The following is a 23,658-nucleotide window of genomic DNA, read 5'->3' as shown; positions in this document are numbered from 1 at the left end:
TTACGTTAGACACAATGTTATAAATGCATATGTGTGTATGTGTGAGTTTATTTATTTATTGTATCATTAAAGTGTAGTGTATATTAATATACAAGCGATAGAGTAGGTAATTGATTTGACGCTATATTATTTAAACCCAACTAAACGCTAAATTGTACATTCCGAATATACAATCATATTATGTCAAATGCCACCGGAATTATTTTTCTTTTTCATGCCTTAATCCCAACTACTTGGGGTCGGCCATTCTTATCCTAAGCTTCCACTTGACACGATCTCCCACATCTTCTACGCTCAAATCAGCTGTCCTCAAATCGCATTCAATAGCATCCCTCCATCTCTTTTTTGGTCTTCCTCTATCTCTTCTTCCTTCAACATTCATTTCTATAACTGTTCTTACAGCTTTCGATTCTTCTTTCCTCATACCATGACTAAACAATCTAAGTCTATTTTCTGTCATCTTATCCACGATTGACGCAACACCTATACTTCCTCTTATATGCTCGTTCCTTATCCTATCTTCTCTAGTCACTCCACTCATCCAACTAAGCATTCTCATCTCTGCTACACTTATTCTCTGCTCTACTTTCTTATCAACCGCCCAACACTATGAACCATACATCATAGCTGGCCTCACAATTTCATACTAAATTTAAAAACTATAATTAGTATTTATTCATATATTATATTTTAAAATCAAAGAACTACTAATCAGGATATAATTAAAGAAATAAGAGTTCATGTTGCTTTTAAAATATTTCACCAATTTCTCTAAAGGAAACACTATCTACAGATTTGCATCGAAGCGTTTCTTATGATAGTGATTTTAATCACTGTCAGATATCATCTATACTTGTCCCATCTATGCCTCGTCCACACTGTGCCTCGACCCCACTGTGCTACCGTTTTTTTTTTTTATTTTAACAGTATCAAGTTATGAAATTTTTTGTAGACATAAAGAAATCTATTAGCAAACCATATATTGATTTTTGAATAATAGCATAAACAACTAATTTTTCAATAGCTAACAGATCATAAGTTACATAAATAAAAACGTTCTTAAATCTAAAGAATAATAAACAATTGATTAATTTTTTTTTTTTTTGACGTATACCTCAATAATTTAGCTTTTTTTCAAAAAATATTATAGAAAATTTTTCGACAGTAAATTAGTAATTATCTCATAAATTACACGAACTAAACATAACTTTTTTAACTACCTATATATAATTGAATTTCCAATTAATATCTTAAGGTTTTATAAATTACTTTAAATAATCAAAGATTGTTCGAGCTCGTTATCACGCGATTAAGTAATAATAATGATGGTCACCGACCAATATAAGATACAGTTATGTTCAATTTACTTATGCGCGCGGACATATCGACAGCTTACAAGGAAATTATAATAAAAAGATACAGTCCACTATTTTTATTATTCGTATTTATCAATTATTTATTTATTTATTATACATATTGAACCAATTCGCAACAAAGATTTTTTTATAATTTTTTTCAATTATATTTTTCTAGTAAATTATTAATATATGTTATGATTCATAACTTATGACTTATATATTATGAATAATCAGTAATTAAATTTACATTTTTTAACAGTGCTACGGTTATTATAAATATTTTTTTTAATTCATCATATTTTATCAAATTTTTGATTATAATTCTTACAAATTGTTTAAATATAAATTCTAAAATTACAATGAATTACATGCCATTAATTTAATATAGATTTTTAAATTAATATAAGTTATATTTTACTAACAACGACGTATTTTAGTAACAGCACAAAAGAACATTTGATCAAATTAATTTTGTTTGTGTCAATTTTTTGTTTTTTTTATTTGTGAAATTAAATATGGTATTAAAATATGACTTTTATGACTATAGACCAGATTTTAAGGTTTTTACTTATTTTTATGGCTTTTATGTAACTCAAAACAGAAAAAAATATATACGATTAATTAATAAGATAATAGTAAAAAGTTCTTTTGCTATATTTTAATATATTTTGATAATTTAGCTAATTTTTTAGCTACGACGCTTAATAGAGAAGCTATTTGTTTTACTCTGACGTACATATATATTTTTGTGACATATTATTTCACTCCTACTGAAATAATTGTTCTCAACGGTAGGTCAAAGATAAAAAAACGTATCTAGTTGAAGCTAACAGTGACACAATTTTGAAAAATTCTCTTCAATTCTCGTAATACAAATAAATGTCTCAAAAAATTACAATTGTAATAAAACAGTTATACTATATTGAAATAACTTTCTTAAAAATATGCGGATAGTTGTAAAATATTTATTGGCTATACTTTAAAAATTTACCTTACCAAAGAAATACTTCATTTTTGAAAATCATTAACCAATGTACTATGAGGTTTAAAAGTTATATCAAAAATATTTTCTTTGCAATTTTTAATAAACCTATTATCTTTAAACCTACATAAAATTAAAACTAATACAATGTATTTTAAGATGATAAATGAAAATTTATCCGGAAACTTAATCTCTTGAAAACCATAAAATTTTCGGTAACAGTAGCGGATTTTGAAGTGTTATACAAGCAAAAGAATATCTACATCGTTCAAAACTAAATAAAATTTCAGCTTTTTTTATCTGCAATATGATTAAAACAAGAAAGGCGTTCTGACGGCTTATTTTCTATGAGTAATTAGCTTCTAAAGTCAAAAATCATGTAGTATTGGTGAATAAGTTAATTTTTTTTTAAATATGAAACATTTTACGACAGTGATTTTAATAACTGTCAAATATCAGTTAACACTAATCTAAAAAATGTCACAACTAACTTTACTGGATTTCTCCTACTGTACTTTTAGAATATAAATAGTTATTAATTGAAAAAAAATAGTTTCATAATTTTCTCAAATTTTAATTTTTGTCTAAACATATAAATGTAAATGTTAATATATATTAATATAAATATTCGAAGTTGAAATTTTAAAAAAAAAAAAAAAAAAAATACTGCGAAAATCTCAAATAAAACTTTTACCAAATAATTATTATAGAAAATAGTGCGAGTACGACTACATGATTTAAAGTTTTCCATTAGAAAACAATTTAAAGTAGGGGACAAGTTCACATCCTTAAGCTTTACTTGAAACTCTTAAAAAAAGTATTCACTTTAAAAACTTAAAATTTGATAGAAGTACTACTTGATATATTGAGACCTATAGATCGGGCGGTGGGATTAGTTGACACCTTAGCTTAATTAAGGTTGTGCTTAAAAAATGTATTTTATATATATGAATTATTCAATTAAAAGATAGTCACCTCATACCCCTTAAGAAATTTTGGATGTATTTTAGAATTTTTTATTTGGTCTATAGATTAATTAAAAAAAAACCCAGCACAGGGTGGTTGCAGCACAGTGGTGACGTGGCATAGTTGGATCAAGTATAATAATATCTAACAGTGATTAAAATCACTATCAAAAAAAAAAAAAACGCTTCGATGCAAATCTTTAGATAGTGTTTAATTTTAAAAAATTGGTGGATTATTCCAAAAGCTACATGATCTGCTAGTTCCTTTTAAATATCCTGATTCAGATAAAGTATGTCGAATGAAAAAAGGATTATTAAAAAGTATTATTTCTCATAAAAAAATTGTATTGATCCATACATTTTTCAAAAAGTTATAACATTTTAATGTTAAAAATGTAAAATATAAAATCGAGAATTTTCATATAAATAAATATAGTTTAAAAAAACTAAAAAACACGCTTTTAAAGCATATCGAACTAAAAAGTTAAAAATAATTATGAATAAAAAATACCAGTATTATTGTGTNTAAAATAATTATGAATAAAAAATACTAGTATTATTGTGATAAAAGCGTCGGGCGCTCAATATACGAAAAATATGGCACAAAGCACCCACGCTTTTATCACAATAATACTAGTATTTTTTGTTCATAATTATTTAAAAAATTATTCTTAACTTTTTAGTTCGATGTGCTTTAAAAGCGTGTTTTTTTAGTTTTTTTTAACTATATTTATTTTTTACTTTTTAGTATTATGTTATGATAGTAGTTACTATCAATATCATGGTTGTAACGGGTAACGGGAAATCAGGGTTCGATTCCGGGGAGGGAGTCTTAGAAACGGCTACCACATCCAAAGAAAGCAGCAGGGGCGTAAATTACTCATTCCCGGAACGTGGAGATAGTGACGAAAAATGACGATACGGAAATCATCCCTCGTAATCGGAATGAATACTTTATATCTCTTAATTAAAATAAAGCATGTAAATAAATAAATTTTAATAGTAATTAGAATATATATATATATATACAGAGTGTTCAGTAAATAAGGAAACGAATTTCTATTGTACTCATTGTTTGTAACAATTTAACTGTTTCCTAACTTACTGAACACTCTGTATATATACAAGTAAAGCGACTTAAGTACGTAAACGTATCATGCACTAGGTATAACCGTATTTTGTGGGCGGGCGGGTCGGACTAACGTTATACCTGAGGTATAAACGGTGGTAGGAATATATAAATATATATACGTAAGGCGCATTAGACGCGGGCGTTATTGGTCAGTCAAAATAAAAATTTGTTTATATATATATAATATTGATGACAAGCACGCGTGTACGGGTACGATAACTAAAAATAAATTTTTATAGGAATAGTGTGCCGTCGTGAAGTGAGCGTGGCGTGGGGAGGGGTGAATGCGTTATGACAGTCTAGTCTAGACGACGGAATATGCGATAACGCGTGGCGTTTGGAGAGTTACATACATACATACATACATACAGGTGAAACTAATATAAGCGTGTTAAAATAGCATACGGTAGCCATTTTCACTACGAAGACAAGTCCAGAGGGCAAATAATTTTTTTAACACGCTTATATTAGTTTCACTTGTATGTTTGTTGTTTGTTGTTTGTAAGTTTGTAACTCCACGCGGCACGTGCTATTATGTCGTGTATGACCTTGAGACTAGACTGTCGTAACGCATTCGCCCCACCCCGCTCACCACTCGTAGACAACAATATTTTCCGATCCGTAGACGCGCGCGTGTCATCAATTATATATATGTATAACAAATTTTTATTGTGATTGACGCGGCCCCGCGTCGTTTCGTTATACACGATGCCCCACGACTCAGGCCACCTTTATCAGCCGTCGCCCTATTTTATGAGTATTTGTCTGACCAACACCGCGCGTTTTACGTAGTCTTTTTCTCGTTGTCAAAGTGACAACGTCAACAAACCGATCTGCACTCGCGCACCGTCGTCATCTATGCTGCTAACCTTTTGCCGACCGAGGAGTACGCCGGACATCGCGTCGTCGACGCCAGCGAAAGTGCCGCGATATATGAAGATTATATATTCTTACCATCGTCGCTAATATTAATATATATATATACGTATATGTTAATATTCATTTATATATCCCTGCAGCGGACGCCGCTGCCGCCGTATATGCCTCGTGTATAACGTTCCCCCCGCCCACAAAACACGGCTATACCTCGTGCATGATACGTTTACGTACTTAAGTCGCTTTACGTGTATATATATATATATTCTAATTACTATTAAAACTTATATATTAATAAGCTTTATTCTCATTACGAGATATATAGGGTATTTATTCCGATTACAAAGGTGATCCCCGTATCGTCATTTTTCGTCACAACCTCCACGTTGCGCGCCTGCTGCTTTCTTTGGATGTGGTAGCCGTTTCTCAGACTCCCTTTACGGAATCGAACCCTGATTCCCCTTTATCCGTTACAACCATGATATTGGTAGTAACTACTATCATAACATGTAACTAAAAAGTGGAAAATAAATATAGTTTAAAAAAACTAAAAAAACACGCTTTTAAAGTACATCGAACTATAAAGTTAAAAATAATTTTTAAAATAAGCTTAAAACAATAATGAACGAAAAATACTATTATTATTGTGATGAAAGCGTGAGTGCTTTGTGTCATATTTTTTGTATATTGAGCGCCCGACGCTTTAATCACAATAATAATAGTATTTTTCGTTCATTATTGTTTTAAAATTATTTTAAAAATTATTTTTAACTTTTTAGTTCGATGTACTTTAAAAGCGTGTTTTTTTAGTTTTTTTAAACTATATTTTTTCATAATAAATTACATTATATTAGCTTTAGTTTAAGATATATATAAAAGTGTCAGACCTTCCGGAACATTTTCAAAAGTTAAGTTGAAAAAGTTAATTTTTTGTGAAAAAATTGTCATTTTAAATCCCTCCCTGTAGGCAGGTTAATTGTCAGATTTACAAAAAAAATATACTAAATAATAGGTAAACACATCAAGCATTTATATATAAAAAAAAATTATATTGATGTGTTCATTTTTAAAAAAGTTACAGCAGTTTAAAGTAAAAAAAATTGAAAAAATTTCGAAAATTAGCGATTTTTAAATTTGTAATTTTTTTGGAGGTTTCCACCATTTACGGGGAATGAGAGAAATGTCTTTTTCAATTTTTAAGAGTAATATCTTCAACTAGATACGATTTGTGATCTTTTGACGTATCATTGAAAGAAATCCATTCGGTGAGAGCTGAGAAAAAGTGGTAACAGACACAAAAAAAAAAAAACACATAGTAAAACCAATACTATCTCAGCTTCGCATCGAAGCTAAAAAAGAATTGGGGTATAATGATATTTAAAAGAGAAAGACTACTGTCTGATGACTTTCTAAGTTATGATCCTGGAAAATCATTAAATAAATTTTTTTCAGTAACTGAGTTCAACTAATTATAACAAATTATTTCATATATGGAAATTTCATATACAAATAACCAAAAAACCAACTTTACCATTTCATTTTTATTTAAAAATCCCCCTTGTTTGTACTTTCTTAATTTGAATAAGAATTAAAATTGCAAATTTATTATTCGTGATGTTTTTCTTTAGATATTGCAATAAAAAATTAAACTTTTTTATTCATGCTTAATTTTAAACCTTACGGTGTAAAACAACAATATTTCATCATTTTTGCAAAACAGGTGTAAGTGTGATTTTACATAATCATATGTGTTCATTTAGATTATTTTCGATAAATTTTTAATTTTTTAGTTAATATATTTAAAAATATTTTGCAATTATACTTTGTTCTTTTTAATACAACAGACCATTCGTCAACTTGTTCTGCTCTTCTCTTTATAGTAAATCATTTATTGTTTTTTTTTTAATGACAAAAATAAAAATTTTAATAATGTACGAAAAAATCTCATTAAATACTTAATTGTCATTTTTGTTTTTATCTTTTAATTAAAAACAAATTCTGTTCGATAGTTAGATTTATAAAAAAATAATAAGATTTAAATAAGGAAGCCTTTTCTTATATTTCTTAAGGAAGAAGGGACATCTAGAATTTTTTTCATTACTCTGAATTTACTCAGGAATTGAATAAATTTTCAGGAGAAGGATAACGAGTATTTAAGGAATTTTTGTGTGTAGTATTTTTGTTAGAAAGAGTTGGATTATCAAAATGAAGGTGGGAAAAATTGCTAAGAGCTCTAAAATTATGTAAAAAAGTAGAAGAGACGGAATTTAGGAAAGACGAAATAAACGAGAGAGAAGAAAGTTGTGCCTAATTCTTAGTCTGGAGAAACTGAAAATAGAAATTCTAGTTAGGTTGAGGTTGTGAAATCATGATGATAACGTTAAGTGATATTTACAAGTAGTCTTTAATTTTACTGCCGATACCGCCAAGCTTTAGGAGTTAAACAAGGTATTTATAATTGGGAAATAGATTTATATAGACGGTTGGCTGTTTCAATCCAAAAGATACCGAGATGGCTAAGAATTCAATGTAAAAAAATCATTTATTCTGGGATTGTACTTAGAAAATAAGTGATCTTATAGTTAAAACGAAAGAAGAAAGGTTATCATAAAATAGGTTGAAACCAATAGCATGAAGACATGTTAATGAGTCAAAAATAATGACATATGAATATTACTTTTTTCTTTATCTTTTATTTTGTTTAAAGCTTTCAATACATGGTAATAATATAGCTCAACAATCAATGAAAAATATTTACAATAAATAATGTTATTAATTATTAACATATTTTCATAAAAATATATTACTGTTAATTATTAAAATACTAAAATATATTAAAAATTAAGAATAATTGTATGTTGGTCGTTATTATTTTATTAAACAGAAATAAATTTGTAAAATTACTGGTTAAATAACTACAAAATGTAATATAAAAATTAATTTTATAATCAACTCTACTAAATAGCATTTATGCGAATATGATCTTTTGCCAGATATTATATTAAATTTTTATAATATTGATATTTTTCTTGTTTTCAAAGAAAACACTTGTGACGTTCACCGGCTTCTAACCGTAAGACTTTCATCAATGAAGCACATAAACCCAAACGAAGTTGGATCCACCACTAGCCGAGGCTCTACCAGACCGGAGCATAGTGGAATTTTAAATGCAACTAACACACCTGTTGTTCTAATTTACTAAGTTTTTTCCTTAACTCTAGGGGAAAAGGAATTAAAAACTGGTAGACGAGTAGTATGCGCGGTGATGTTCTATTTTACATAATGAAAATAACTAATAACAAATTTAAGTTTAAATAAAATAATGATGCCCGAAGTGCAATAAAATAATGTCAGTTACGAATTACAAATGTTCAAAATAAAATAAAATTACAAATTCTTTTATATAACATATTTCAAGTCATATTTAAAATTATTACAAATTATTAAATGATCTAAAGGACAAATAAAATAAATAGAAAACGAGGGAGAAAATAATCTCTGACACTGCTGTATTCACTATGTTCGATTTGACCAAGGGCCAGGAGCGTATTTTTCAATATTGAATAAAATAAAATGGTTATCATTGTAATAATGCTCAAACGAATAACTTGACATCGGTCAATATGGATCTAGGCCTTTTATACCGAGCCTTGAGACTGCTAAGCACGTCTAGATTAGTGCAACACATGTGAGGTTTTATTACACTCAACATGACAAAAATAATTACCGGACGGAAGAAAATGATATTTTACAATAATTTACCACCAATAGTCAATGAGCAAAAGTGCCAAGAGATCAGATAGAATAATCATATTAAAATAATTAATGTCATTTAAGTTATTTTCAAAGAAACCTCGTGATAATGCACGAATAGAGGAACAATGAAATGGACGAAAATAAAGAAAGACGGGAATGCCGTACAAAGTTACCAAATTATATTATCAAGATGATGTCCAGGCCGTAGCCATCAAATGAATCTTCACCCAGGGCTCGTTCGCCAGGGCCAAAAGTAAAAGTTAAGCAGCCATGAAATGTTCAGTATACGAAAGAAAAAATAAGTAGATGTCTGGAGACAGATTGGATGACAAGCCAAATCACACTTTGAACAAAACGGCCAGACCAATTGACGGCGACGACACACATGGAACGGAAGGGGAAACTACGCCGACATCAGTGCATGCGTAATTGACAGACACCTGGGACCGGTTGAATTATTGACAATACTGTAGTGGTCAGCTAGGCTTTTTGTTATCACAATGATAATTTGTTATGAACGATTGTACAAGAAAAATACAAAAACGGAATGTACGACTGAATTATTTAGGACGATTTAATTTAGTTATTATTGAATTTTAATTCTCAAAGATAGTTTTGATTCACGACGAAATTAATACTACCTAGACAATAACACCACATTACCAATTGTTGAGCAGTGACACTTAATTATATGATGTTCACCAATAACTAATTTAATTAACTTATTTTGTTAAACAATACTAATAATGATAGGTCAATTTTTTACATCACACACTTTACTATTGTTTTTTGGATTTAATATACTTTTAATCATACTGAAATAATTTTATTTATTTCACATTCTTTTTATATTTTTATTTGTAATTTATTTTGCCAACTTTGCCTGAGTACCTAACTAATGACGGTATTATGTAAATCTTACTTTTATAGATGAACATTTTGTTAAACCTCCAATTAAAATAATTCAATTTAATTTTAAAAATTAAAATTTTTATTTTGATACTTTATACTTTTTCAGAAATTGATTTTAGTTAATTTCTTAAATTGATGGTAAAACAAAATATAGACTAGCGTATAAACTTTTGAAAAAAAAGTAATATTAATATTTTATATTGAATTAAAAATTAAGAGAAGAATAATTTACTTAAGTAGGGATATCTATTTTTATATGACCTAATGAAATTTCAAAATGGCCTACTTGAAATCTCGCACACCCTCATTAAAACTGAAATGACGCCACTGATTAAAGAGGATTTTGTATCTTTCCTTTTTTAAATAGCCATCCAAAAATATAAAATAAGATATAATTGTTATTAAATATAAATATTTTTAGAGAAGGCTTTTGTATGCATTAGTATCCAAACCTATAAGCATATAAAAGGAAGCTTCAGGGATCACCCTTATCTTGAAAAAGTATATCCTAGGTACTTAATGATTTATAATAAATTGCAATTCAAATGTTTTCTAATGTTATTATTATATTATAAGGTTAAAACAATCAAACTTTCTTTCAGCTTAATCTCATCAAAGCATTTTATAATAGTAATTTTAACCACTGTAAAATTTCAAATTGTAATAGTCTATATTGTGTTTAATCTGGACTGTAATAGGTTTTTTTTTATAATAGTCTCATGTTTTTTTCATGACTGTATCAAGAATGTCTAATGAATCAGCTTGGAGACCTTAACAATTTAGACTATAAATTGACATTCCCGATTGATTCTTAATAAAATCGTTGATTTGTCTGTCAATTGTGACTAAAGAGCGAGTGGAAAGTCTTGTAAATTCATCACGAAGGCACCTTGTGGAATCAGATGTTTCCCTTCCATGATAAAACGTCAAATCTTCATCATTTTTAGTAATAATGAACAATCCGTGAAGATCAGTAACTCGTGACAAAGCTACGTTTAACAACGATTGCGCGTGTCTTTTGTCGTATTCATACACCACTTCAGCATACGTGTTTCCTTGCAATTTATGAATAGTCGTTGCACAAACACAGATTACAAGCAAGTGAGAACGCTTAACACTGATGGTTTTGGTTTGATTCAAATTAATTGTAGATGATCTCCTAGAGATTGGAACTGCTGTTCGACTAATATTATTTGCGGTCATATAACCAGTAACTTTTCTCCTAATTTTATTCTCCATATTCGGACAATGAGAAAAATCGAGCCACACAACAGTCACTTCTTCAGCTTCATTTCGTTCAAGATGGACTAGTTTTCCCACCACACAATTTGCCAAACCGTCAGATACGTCAATATTGGTTGTTATCATATAATGGATATTTTTGACAAATATTGTTTCTTATGATAACCCACCTGTATCGATAAGTGATATATTATGGACTTTTTGCCGCAAGAAAGCTTCCTGAATTGTTGATGAACAAAAAATGTAAATATCTCTTGCTGTTGAAACAACATTTTCTTTGGCAGCGTTTAAAATCTGTAGGTTGTACTCATTAACTGAGTAGTTCGTGTTAAATATGCGAATTCCACTTGGACAAAATACATCAACTTCAGCTTTAGGAAAAAATCGTGATTGTATTAGAGTCAGTTTATGATCATGAAGCCTATCACCATTACCAATTTTAGTCAGGATAGATGCGAATGGTACATTAGCGTGTCTCATGACTTGGTCTAGCTCATAAAATTGAAGGCCCCTCCATAAAATTGGCCCAAAAATATTTCTTTTTGGTGGCAGATAGATTGAAGTCGCTCGAACGGTGACGCAAGTAACCAATGAAAATAATTTCAAAATTTTCCTTGAAATTGCCTGTGATTTGCTGCAGAAGTTCGCTGATTTTGATTAACAATTCAGTTTTGACCAAATGGGCTGTTATTCCGTGACATCAAAATATTTATTATAACGTTAGCTAAATTGTTGAATTAAACAGCACAGTCACAGACTCTTCATAGATAAGTTTTGTTTTTTCTAGGTAGTGCAACTTTAAAACAAGTTCTTCAGATATCAATGTATCATTATTTTTCAATTTATAGATAGTCTAAAGAAAACTATTCCAGTCAATTTCATTCGCGTTGACAGTAAGAAATAACGTTGGTTTGCCAAGTTGCCTGATCATTGCTAAGAGATTTTTTTTTCGATGCATTCAGTACTAAGCCGAATTCGGAATTGATTTCAAAAAAGCAAGATTGGATTTTAAGTAACCATTGATGTACTTTTCACTTTCGATTTGTTTTCTAGTGATCTTTGTATCTTTATCAATGTGTTTAAATGCAACAGTGAGTAAATCACGAACACGCAGTCGCATAATTTTCATTGTCATGTATGACAAATTCTGAGGTGTAACACCACGTCGATCGAATCATCTTAATTCACAGGAGGCTATCGTAAATGTTGTAGCATCAACACCGTCACAAAAATTGCAAAATTGGCCCAGATAAATTGCCGGAAAGGAGAGCTCTTCAGCATGTTCGTCGAACATTAAACTCTGAGGCAATGATTTTTCTCCTGGTGCAATACGTAAATATTGTTCATCATTCCACAAAAGCGTTTGTTGTTGCGCAGTCAAGCTTTCCTCTATAAGAATATTTTTACTCAGATAATCTTGAGAATATTCAAAAATTATTTCATCTGTAACGAAAAATGATTGGTCAATTGTTATATCATACGCTTGATACAACCAAGATTGAATTAAAAACTGTAGCCTAGTTTTTATTTTACGTTTCTCAACAATGCCAATCAAATAGCTTGATTTGTGTGTCATATTTCGTTTTATATGAACGTTGATACAATCATCTAAATTTCGAGGAAGGCTTTTTATCATGGTATCAATAGAGACAAGTATGTTGATAACACTAGTTTACAACAAAATTGACCTATGACTTATGATAGTCATTTTTTATGTAAAATCGTCCACTGAGTTTGAAAATAAAGTCCAAAATACAAAAAGTAGAACAGTTTTTGAGTTATTGTGAAATTAGCGTTTTTCGTGTGCCGCGACAAAGTGTTTTCATTATATTCTAAATATCTTTAATTGCATTCAACCGATTTTAATTTTTTTTACATAAAATTAAACAATGTTAAATTACCCATAACTTTTATCTTAAACAATTTTTTATCTGACTTTTTTCTCGTTTGCTATCTACGAATTTACCACTGAATTTTTATCATTTTTTTTCAAAATGTCAGAAAAAAATCGAAGTTTTACGTAAAATACACCGATTAAAAATAAATTTATCAACAATTTACTCAATAGACGTTATACTCTTATACATATCAAAGAAAATGATATATTATTTTGTAATATTTATAAAAAAAAAACCCAGCACAGTGGAGTCGCGGCATAGTGGGGACGTTGCATAGTTGGGTCCAGTATAGATTTAATTTGACAGTGATTAAAATCACTATCATAAGAAACGCTTCGATGCAAATCTGTAGATAGTGTTTAATTCTAAGAAATTGGTGGATAATTACAAAAGCTGCATGATCTGCTAGTTCCTTATTAATACCCTGATTAAGATTAAGTATGTCGAATGAAAAAGGGATTATTAAAAAATATTATTTCTCATAAAAAAATTGTGTTGATTCATACACTTTTCAATAAGTTATAGCATTATAAAGTTAAAAATGTAACCAACCCAACCCAACATCAACTCCTATTTCCTTAATTATATCCAGATTAGTAATTCTTTTAATTATATATTATATAATTTTTATAATTAATTATTTTCAAATTATTATCGATTTTTAATATGTTAAAAGTAATCATTTTGAACCTACTTTTTCTTGTCCTTTAATGTGAAAGTTTTAATAAAAAAAAAAAATGAATTTATTACCATAACTTTTAATTTAACTTGCAAGTTTGAAATAGATATTGTTAAATAGAAAAAAAAGAAATTGGTAGATTATTTCAAAAACAACAATAACACTTATTCCCTTAATTTTACCCCGATTTATAATTATAATATATGAATACATAATAATTACAGTAATTAAATTGAGTATGAAAGTGCTATTCAATAATATAATATTGTAATTTTTACGGAGGTATTATAAAAATAGAAAGGTGTTGTATATTCATATACTTTTAATGCGTATACAAATTTAAAGGAATTGATGCAATACTTTTTAATAAAAAAATTTTGGTACTTATGAATAAATACACTAAACAAAAGGAACTTTCATCAGAAAAAAAAATATACTTTTCTAAATAAACTTTTCACGATGTTTTCAAATTATATTACGTATTAANCTTAAATGAATCATTTGACGTATCGTTGAAAAAAGTAGGTCTAGTGAGGGTTGGCAAAATAAATCGTAGCCACAAAAGAACCACATAGTAAAATAATATTAATATGAATATCAATTTCTTCTCAGGAGGGGAGACTATAGTGATAAGATCCTTTATATTTATTGAAATTGTTAAATCTAAATGAGATAAATATCAAATGATTTGAAAATTCTATTTTAACTCAAAAAAGAAATGCAAAATTTTAGAAGTTACAGACGGCGGATTTGAACCTCGTACCCTAGACGTGAAAGATCAAGATGTTACCCATTCGGCAACTGTTCGTTGCTTTTTGTTGCACGATAAAATTGGCTATTTAAGCTAACTCAAATTTAAAAATTACTTTTTCGACTTTAAAAAAGTAAAAAAATTTTAATAAGTATAATTTCATATGTCTTATGAACTTTATTCTATGTCAATGATATTATATAATATTCATGAAAGTCAGTTTATTCCCCTAATAAGATATTTTAAAATAAAATAAAATACAAAACCCAGAATTTTAATACAAAAATAGCATATTTTTGAATACGGTAGCCTTTTGCGCATAGAAGATAGGTCGTCGGGACAAATTTTTTTTTTTCATTTAGTAGTACATAAAATAAGCTTTAATTTTATATATGTTTAAAGGACGCAGTATTTCTGGAACATTTTCAAAAATTAAGTTGAAAAAGTTATTTTTGTAAAAAAGTTACTATTTTAAATCCCCCCTGTGAGCAGAATAAGTGTTAGATTTTCAAAAAAAAATGATATCAAATGAAAGGAAATTACCTAAGGTTTCAATATAAAATTTACTAAAATTACATTATGGCATAATCAAATTATCATCATAGACACTTTCATCATTATCAGAGATGAATTCATTTTCACTACAACTGTTATCATTGTTTGCATGTATGTGATCCTCATCCAAATTCTCTACATCCACAATTTCATCATAAACATCCAAATCATTGTCAACGTCATCAAGTTGATTACACAAAGCTTTAAAATGTCTGTTCCGTATACGATATTGTCGTACATGTTTATCATTCATTATAGAACCAGGTGATAATGTTAGTATAGCATTTATGTTATTTTTCAGTATTTTTCCTTCACGTTTCCGTATACGATATTGTCGTGTACGTTCTGCATCCGACACAGGACCCGGTAATAACGTTGATACACCACCAGGGCTATTTCGCGATTTTTTTTACGGTCTCGTATACGATATTTATTAGATTTATTTTTTTTAGTCACTGAGTTAGTTCAACTAATTATAACAAATTATATCTTGTATAGATATTTCATATACGAATAACCAAAAAACCAATTTGTACGTTTCATTTTTATTCGAAAATCCCCTTATTTGTTCTTCCCTAATTTTAATAAGACTTAAAATTTTTTATTACTCGTGTTGTTTTTCTATAGATATTGCAATAAAAAATTTTTATTTTTTTATTCATGCTTAATTTTATACCTTACATCATAAAACAACAATATATCATTTTTATAATCGGGTATATGTTAGTGTAATTTAAAATAAACACATATGTGTCATTTAGATTATTTTCGATAAATTTTTCATTTTTCAATTAATATATTTAGAAATATTTCCGTATTTCGCAAACATTACTATATTTATTTAAATCCAAGAAGATCATCTTGCCCCATGTGTCGACTTGCCCCGCACTTCTGTTTATAGTAAATCATTTATTATTTTTTTTTAATGACAAAAATAAAAACTTTAAAAATGTACGAAATAATTTCATTAGATACTTAATTGTAATTTTTGTTTTTATCCTTTAATTAAAAACAAATTCTGTTCGGCAGTTATATTTATAAAATATTTATAAAGATTTTAATAACAGCTAGAATTATATTACTCTGAAATCAGTCAAGAATTGAGTAAATTTTCAGGAGAAAAATAACGAGTAAAGAAAGAATTTGAAGAGCAGTATTTTTGGTAGTAAGAGTAGGACTATCAAAATGTAGGTTGGAAAAATCGCAAAGAGTGCCAAAATTATGTAAAGAAGAAAAGGAGACGGAATTTAGGAAAGACTAAATAAACGAGAGAGAAGAAAGTTGTGCCTAATTCTTAGTCTGGAGAAACTGAAAATAAAATTCTAAGTTAAACTGAGGTTATGAAAGCATGATGATAAGGTTTAGTGATATCAACAAGTAGTTTTTAATTGTAAATAAGGGATTAGTAAATGGTAAATAAAGTTAGATAAATGATTGGCTGTTTCAATCATAAGGATACCGAGATGGCTAAGAATCTAGTGTAATATAAATAATTTATTTTGGGATTGTACTTAGATAATAAGTGATCTTATAGTTAAAACGAAAGAAGAAAAGTGATTATAAAAAGGGTTGAAAGAAATAGTAAAAAGACATGATAATAAATAAAAAATAATGACATACATTATTATTAATTAACATAAAAATATATTAAAAATTAAGAATAATTGTATATTGGTCGATATTATATTATTAAACAGAAAACAATGTGTAAAATTACTGGCTAAATAACTACCAAATTTAATACGAAAATTAATTTTATAATGAACTCTACTAAATAGCATTTATACTAATATGACCTTTTACTGGATATTATAAAATTTTTATAATATTGACATTTTTCTAATTTTAAACGAAAATAGTTTATTGTTGTTTTTCAAATTTAATATACTTTTAATTACACTCAAATAATTTTATTTTTTCATCATTCTTCTTATATTTTTATTTGAAATTTATTTTGATAACTTTGCCTAAGTATTTAACTAATGACGGTTTAATGTAACACCTTACTTTTATATATTGTTTATCTCCGCTATTAACGTAGCATACATTTGGTTATTAAGGTTTGTAAATAAATATAATATTCACGGTCAATATGTTGGAGAAATCATTAGCACAAATGAATTGCGCTGAATTACGTCGCGAATGCGAATTAGACAGCTACCATGCTTCGCGTTACATTCAGTCTATCAGGAACGACGAACCCTACGCGACACGACACAATACTTCACGAGCGTCTCGCGGACATCGAAGCGCAAGAAGCCCGCAACCTGAGACGGTCGTACGGACAAGCGTCACGCGCTTCGCTACCACGGATGTGTAGCACGAGTTGGCAAGACGAACATTATCCGTGCACTCATACATATGAGAACGAGCCGACAGATTTTTCGTTTACGCGCCAACCACGGGAGGGGCAATCCAACACAACCGACGGTCATCGGTCCTTTAATGATTTGTCGCCTATCCGCAGCTCGCGGTCTGTATTGGTACCTTACCACGACCTGCGCACCGTATGCGCCTGCTTACCTGAATATTACGAAAGAAACAAAGAGGACCCACGGGAGTTTCTAGACAGAGCGGAGGATCTACTCTGTCAGGGTGGTATACAACCAACCGCGTGGGTGAACATCGTCGTCCCGTTTCTGAACGACAGGGCAGGTGATTGGTGGCGAGCGATTAAATTAAACAATATGCCATGGACGGAATTTAGGTCCGAATTACTCGAGGAGTTCGATAATATTGATATCAGAACTGCGCTCGAGACGGGCTTAAAAACGACGCGACAGGGCCCCCGACAAACGTTAACAGAATTTATTATTCATAAACAAAGTTTGGCCACGCGAGTACGTTGTGGATTATCGGAGCAACAACTTGTGCGACAGTTAACGGGGCTTTTACGGGACGATTACCACGCTATGATACGGTTAATGCACCCAGCGTCTTTTTCGGTAACGCACCTCTCTTATCGGAATGGAGGGTACGCCGCGGTAAATTCGGATGTAATCAGGGTATTGGAGTTCGAACACACTGCCGACACGAACGACCAAAGCGCGGGTCAGGTGTTCGAAATTTTTTCGGGCACAGTGGGGGAGAGGGTGTCAGTCGATCCGGCAAGTTCACTAATGGCAATTAACGCTTTCAGTGGGCAAACTGACGTCGTGGTTAAGAACCAGCTGCTCCCCGTTCGAACCGTAAACCACCCGACTAATGGGCAACGAAAATGCCCGCGTAGAATTGCTACTCCAGCAGTCGAGTTAGAATTCGAAACTGGCTTTACTCGACTCACAGGCACATAAATCGTATGTAAAACCGGTAATTGCTTATAAATATTGAACATATTATAAAGGAAACACTGATGCGGTTAGACTAGCGGACGGACACACCACCATGACGAACGGTACCGCCACGTTTACCGCCAAAATCGCGGAATTAGAAGTGCGTTTTTCAGCGGTTATTTTAGACGACCTGTATTGCGATGTATTACTGGACCATGATTTTCTGATTGATCAGAAAGTCGCCTGGGACTACTCAGCAGGAACAATACACTTAGGCACTAAAAAACGTACAACCGCTTGCTAGAAATCAGGTACAAGACACACGATCCGCAAACCAGATCTGACGCAGTTAGATATAACCGGCGACCCAAGAACGCGTGCATTATTAACACCCGGTCCTCCTCCTCTTCCCAATTCCCCTCCTAAAACCCCCCGCCACGAGTAATCGGGCGAGACGTTTCCTTCCTTTTCCTCCTCGGTCCTTAAGTCATCCGTAGGTTACGGATGACCGGACTGAATAGTCCACTCTCCCTTGCCAACGAGACTGACTGTTTCAGTCTAATACGGTAAGACTTAAACGCAGTATCAATGACCATCCACATACACAAGGAACATGGTGGTACGATTGTTTATTACTTATAACTACTATGTACGATGCTACAATTTGTTTACAAAACTGGCTGGGTCATAAATAGACTGACGGCTTGGTGAGGGGGAATTGACACGACACCGCCCTACGCTCTAGGCTTGCGCTCACCTGTGTCTCTCTCGATATCAGCCGTCCAGCTATTAATAAGACAATCGGTTGTCATTGGTTGTCTCCCCGCCCTTGACACAAAGATAAGACCGCCGCAGAGTATGGATTACGGATATTGCGTTCTTTCCGTTTCCGACGTTAACCTTGACTGGTTGTTGCGTTTCTCTTTCTTTTCTTTCTTTTGACACTCATTTATTGTTTTGCTTGTGGTTTTGTGATTTTAATGTGAATATTTGCTCGTATTGTACTGGCGTGATATAGAACTATACCTTTTGTTCGAAGGTGTATTTGAAGTTTATAAATATATATACACGGACGTATACACAGATTTACCGATCTCATCACTGTGACTAGTACCATGATACATCTTACTATACGTCTATAATTAGTATATACACTAGGGTGGCCCTCAAAAATCGAATGTCTTTTTTTTTTTTACGCTACCCCTTGTCTTGTTGCCTAACCGGAATTTGAAAAAAACCTTAGTTTAAATCAAAAGTGCTAAAATACTTTGACCCTTTTCGCGTATCCAGTATATGGTAGAACGCCACACACTATGAATTGTATATATATATGTGTATATTAGGGTGGCCCTTAAAAATCGAATGTCTCTTTTTTTTTTACGCCACCCCTTAATTTTTTTTTAATGGTCAAAAAAATGAGCTGTGCAAAATTTGGGACCAATCCTTTAAGGTTAAACCGTGCCCCCGGGCCTATTAAGTTGAGTCATAGAGTCAAATTTAATAGAAATAACTGATCTATGTCTCATAACTTTTTTTGCTCTTAACTTAGAATAATAAAAGTAAAACTAACTAAAGGAAATTTTACAGGAAATTCAAAAATAATAACTTTNGTAAAACTCAAGTAAAGGAAATTTTACAAGAAATTCAAAAATAATAACTTCAATGTTGTTTTCTCAATAAATAGCCCACAAAAACACTACATACAGTAAAAAACATGTAAAAGTCTTAAAATACGTTATAACTGATTTTGATGATTTTTAATTATTTATTTTCATTTTATTTTTTGGAAAACGCATATTCGTTTAAAAAAAGATTCTAGAAGTTTAATTTTTTATGCCAAGTACGATAATTATATTAGATTTATTATTTTATGGACAGTTAATTAATGATTAATTACAAACCTAACAGTTTAATTTAATTGTTATTAACAATTTTTAATTAATTTTTTTTTAAATAATAATAACTTTAAAAAAAATATTTTAACAATAATTAAATTATATTATTATAATATATTTTTTGATAATGTACTTTTTTTACAATTAGGAAATTTTTTCCGATAATTACTTACTATTTGTAAAACGTATTGTTTCTGTTCTTCATTTGTAGTTAATATATTAATGTAGTCTTAGATTAATTTAATGCCACGCTAGGCTGTATCATTAATGACTCGTAATTTACTTATAGTATTTAAAGCATTTATGTAACTGTTGTTCGCACTCCAAAATGATGGATCAATTTTCAAAAAATCAGTGTTCAGATTAAATAGTTGTAAATTTGATGGTAATTTACTACCAGTTATTTCGTGAGAATAATTACCAATAAGATAAATATTAGTTCGTAATACTTTAAAAGACGCTAAAAGTATTGTGCATTTGTGATTAAAACGTATTATTTAATATATAATAATAAACAGGTAAAATATATTTAACGTGTTCACAAATTGTCTGCTGCATTTATACGACACAAATTATGTCAGTTGTTGAATAATATAATAATATAACTCAAATATACTTATCTTTAATAATAATATAATTGGTACTATCTTAAAGTAATTCAGTAAACCAAAATTGATATATTGATACGACAAAATGTAATAATACAATCAATTTTGTTAAATTTGTAATTAATCATTAATTAACTGTCCATAAAATAATAAATCTAATGTAATAAATGTATCAGTTATGTATGAAGAAGATGACGACGCTTTTATGGTGCCTGAAGAAATAGAAACATTGGAAGATTTTTCAGTCAGTCATTGAGTATGACTGATGGTAATGGACAGATAAATATAAAAAGTTATACAAATTTAATTTCAAAACAATCTAATCAAAAAGATGTAAAACAAATATAAAAATTGATTGTAATTGTAAAAATCCATTGTTAAAATCAAATGAAACCCAAAATAATATTTTAAGAAATAATTTATACAGTTACATGCTACCAAAAGATTTGGAATACTATAGACAGGTAGTTGACCACACAAATAGAGTCATGAAGTTAATAAATAACAAAGTAAAATTATTTAATTTTATAGTTGGTACCTATTATCATATCATACCTAATTCGACAATATATACTTTAAAAACATTAGACATTAATGATTTTAATTGTCTTTAGGGAAAATGTTGGCTAAGAAACTTTGTAATTGATATTTGTTTGGCCATACAGTCTATGAATAAACAAACAGTTTTAAAAGTTTTATACGAAGTAATCATAATTCTCATCACTATTTCTCATGCAAATCCAGTGGTGGTGTCACCAAGTTATTATAAAAATCATTGACAGCGTATTTGATAGATGTGGATACAATATTATATATAGTAGTTACATATTGTTTTGTATTTGAAGCAAAAAATATTTTAACTAAAAAAAAGAAAATGAATTCAAAATTTGTATTTAAGAATACTAAGTTTTTGGAATTGAATTTCTTTAAAGTTTTTTTTATCATAATAGTTTTCTGGGTACCCTCTTCTAATTAGAACACAATTTAGACTTAATTATATTTTCTTAAATATCCTGATAAAATATAATCTTCTTTGTGATGGACACTTTAAAATATTTTAAATAATCAAATAATTATAATTATTAGATTATATATAAATTTATTATAATTAAATAATTATTATCAATAGTATAAATATTTTAAAAACTAAATCTTTATATATCCGTTATTATTTATTCCTTGTGTTATGGTATCTTTTTAATTGGTGATGTGATTAAGGTTTATTTTATATTAAATAAATAATAACCAGGCGGCTAAATATTAATCACCATATATTTTAAATCACTATACATAAGTAAAATGTCAAAAACAGTGTCACGGTAGTTCTCGCACTAGAGTTAAAATAACAATATACTTGGTGCATCGCCGGCCGGTTCGCGTCACCCACGGTCACTCGGCATCGCCATCGGTCGTACAAGGAGAGGTAGCTGTGTGCAGTCGCCATCCAGCGGTAAAGCTGGAAGTCAATGCGACCGCATCATTGGTTTGATGGAGGGGTCTAATAAAAAATCTGAACGATTAAAAGGTTCAGTTAAAAAAATAACTTTTTAGAGAATCTATTTTGAAATGTTGGAATAAATATTACTTTTAAACGTATTTTAATGCTAATTGAAAATTAAACTTAGGGTTATTTATAAAGGTATTTAAACTAGCAAAATCCTTTTAATTGCAACTGTTGAGTGTAACAATGAATACCATTATATACCATGAGCACTTGATATGATATTAAACTAGTTTATTAAATAGAGTGCGGTTACATTAAATACATAGATTATGGTATTCAAAAGACTGACAATGTTCTGGTTTACAATAGTCGTGCCCGGACATCTTTCGGTCTTGTTTAACCGACAAACATATAATTAACAAAATCCTTTTGGCCGGTCTGAATAATGGTATTATTAATGACGATCTGTTAATACAGTTGCGATATAAAGCTTAAAACTATTTCAAGGGCCTTTTTGCAAATCTATTAGAACTTAATTTGAAACTGAAAGTCACAGTTATTTTCTTTCAGTTGATATGTATAGAAATTCATATTTTTATTTTTTCAATGTATAATAGAGTTCTACATAAGTCAGTTTTACATAATTTTACACCATTTTATATAGATGTTCAAAAAGTAAAAAAATATGTTTGATCATTAAAATTGATCTGTTGTTTACTTATTGAACACTTTGAATAATATAGGTTAACAGTTTGATGGAAACTATAGAAACTTATTGTCTCTTTATTATAAATAACATAATTATTCAAAAGTTGTTAAATTAAAGTAGTAGTACAACCATTTATGGGAGTTTATAGCCTCTCTTGACTCCATTCAGAATAACATTTATACAATAATATAGTCTCCTAGTATCTCACAAACAAAATCAATTTATTATTAATTAAACACATTAAAAACAACAAAAAAAATGTTTTTTTTTCTTTAGATTTTTAGTTATTAGATTTGAAAATAGACACGAATATTGTTCTGAATTCTAAAAAAAAAAACAAAAATATCATTAATTCATTAATAGTAACTAAATATCACTATTTTATTTAATACAAGTAATAATTCAACTTAAAAATTATTAAAATAACTGTTTATCAGATAAATTTTATTCGATAATCGTTATTAGCAGATATATCCGCTATTTTTATGTTCTATCTTCAATGCAAAACTGAGAAAGTATTAATTGTACTATGATGTGATTTTTAGCTTCGATGCGAAGCGGAGAAGGTATTAATTTTACTATGATGTGTTTTTTTTTTTTTTTTTTTTTTTTTTTTTTTTTTTT

The 23,658-nt window shown here is 29.5% G+C and overlaps 2 protein-coding genes across 2 annotated transcripts in view; both read right to left on the bottom strand.

The window, feature by feature from the left end:
* LOC126900335 (uncharacterized) overlaps nt 1-23,658 on the bottom strand; it is a 108,490-nt gene that overhangs the window by 29,465 nt on the left and 55,367 nt on the right. The window lies entirely within an intron of this gene.
* The window catches only part of LOC126900336 (uncharacterized), a 12,158-nt gene continuing 11,734 nt past the window's right edge, over nt 23,235-23,658 (bottom strand). The window contains exon 4 of the mRNA XM_050675987.1: nt 23,235-23,358. Coding sequence (XP_050531944.1) covers nt 23,315-23,358 — 44 coding nt within the window. The 3' untranslated portion in view covers nt 23,235-23,314. The remainder of the gene's footprint in view (nt 23,359-23,658) is intronic.

The sequence above is a fragment of the Daktulosphaira vitifoliae genome, unplaced genomic scaffold (assembly GCF_025091365.1).
Source record: "Daktulosphaira vitifoliae isolate Bord-2020 unplaced genomic scaffold, ASM2509136v1 Scaffold_3, whole genome shotgun sequence".
Taxonomy (NCBI): Eukaryota; Metazoa; Arthropoda; class Insecta; order Hemiptera; family Phylloxeridae; genus Daktulosphaira; species Daktulosphaira vitifoliae.
This window is presented reverse-complemented; position numbering and strand designations above follow the sequence as displayed.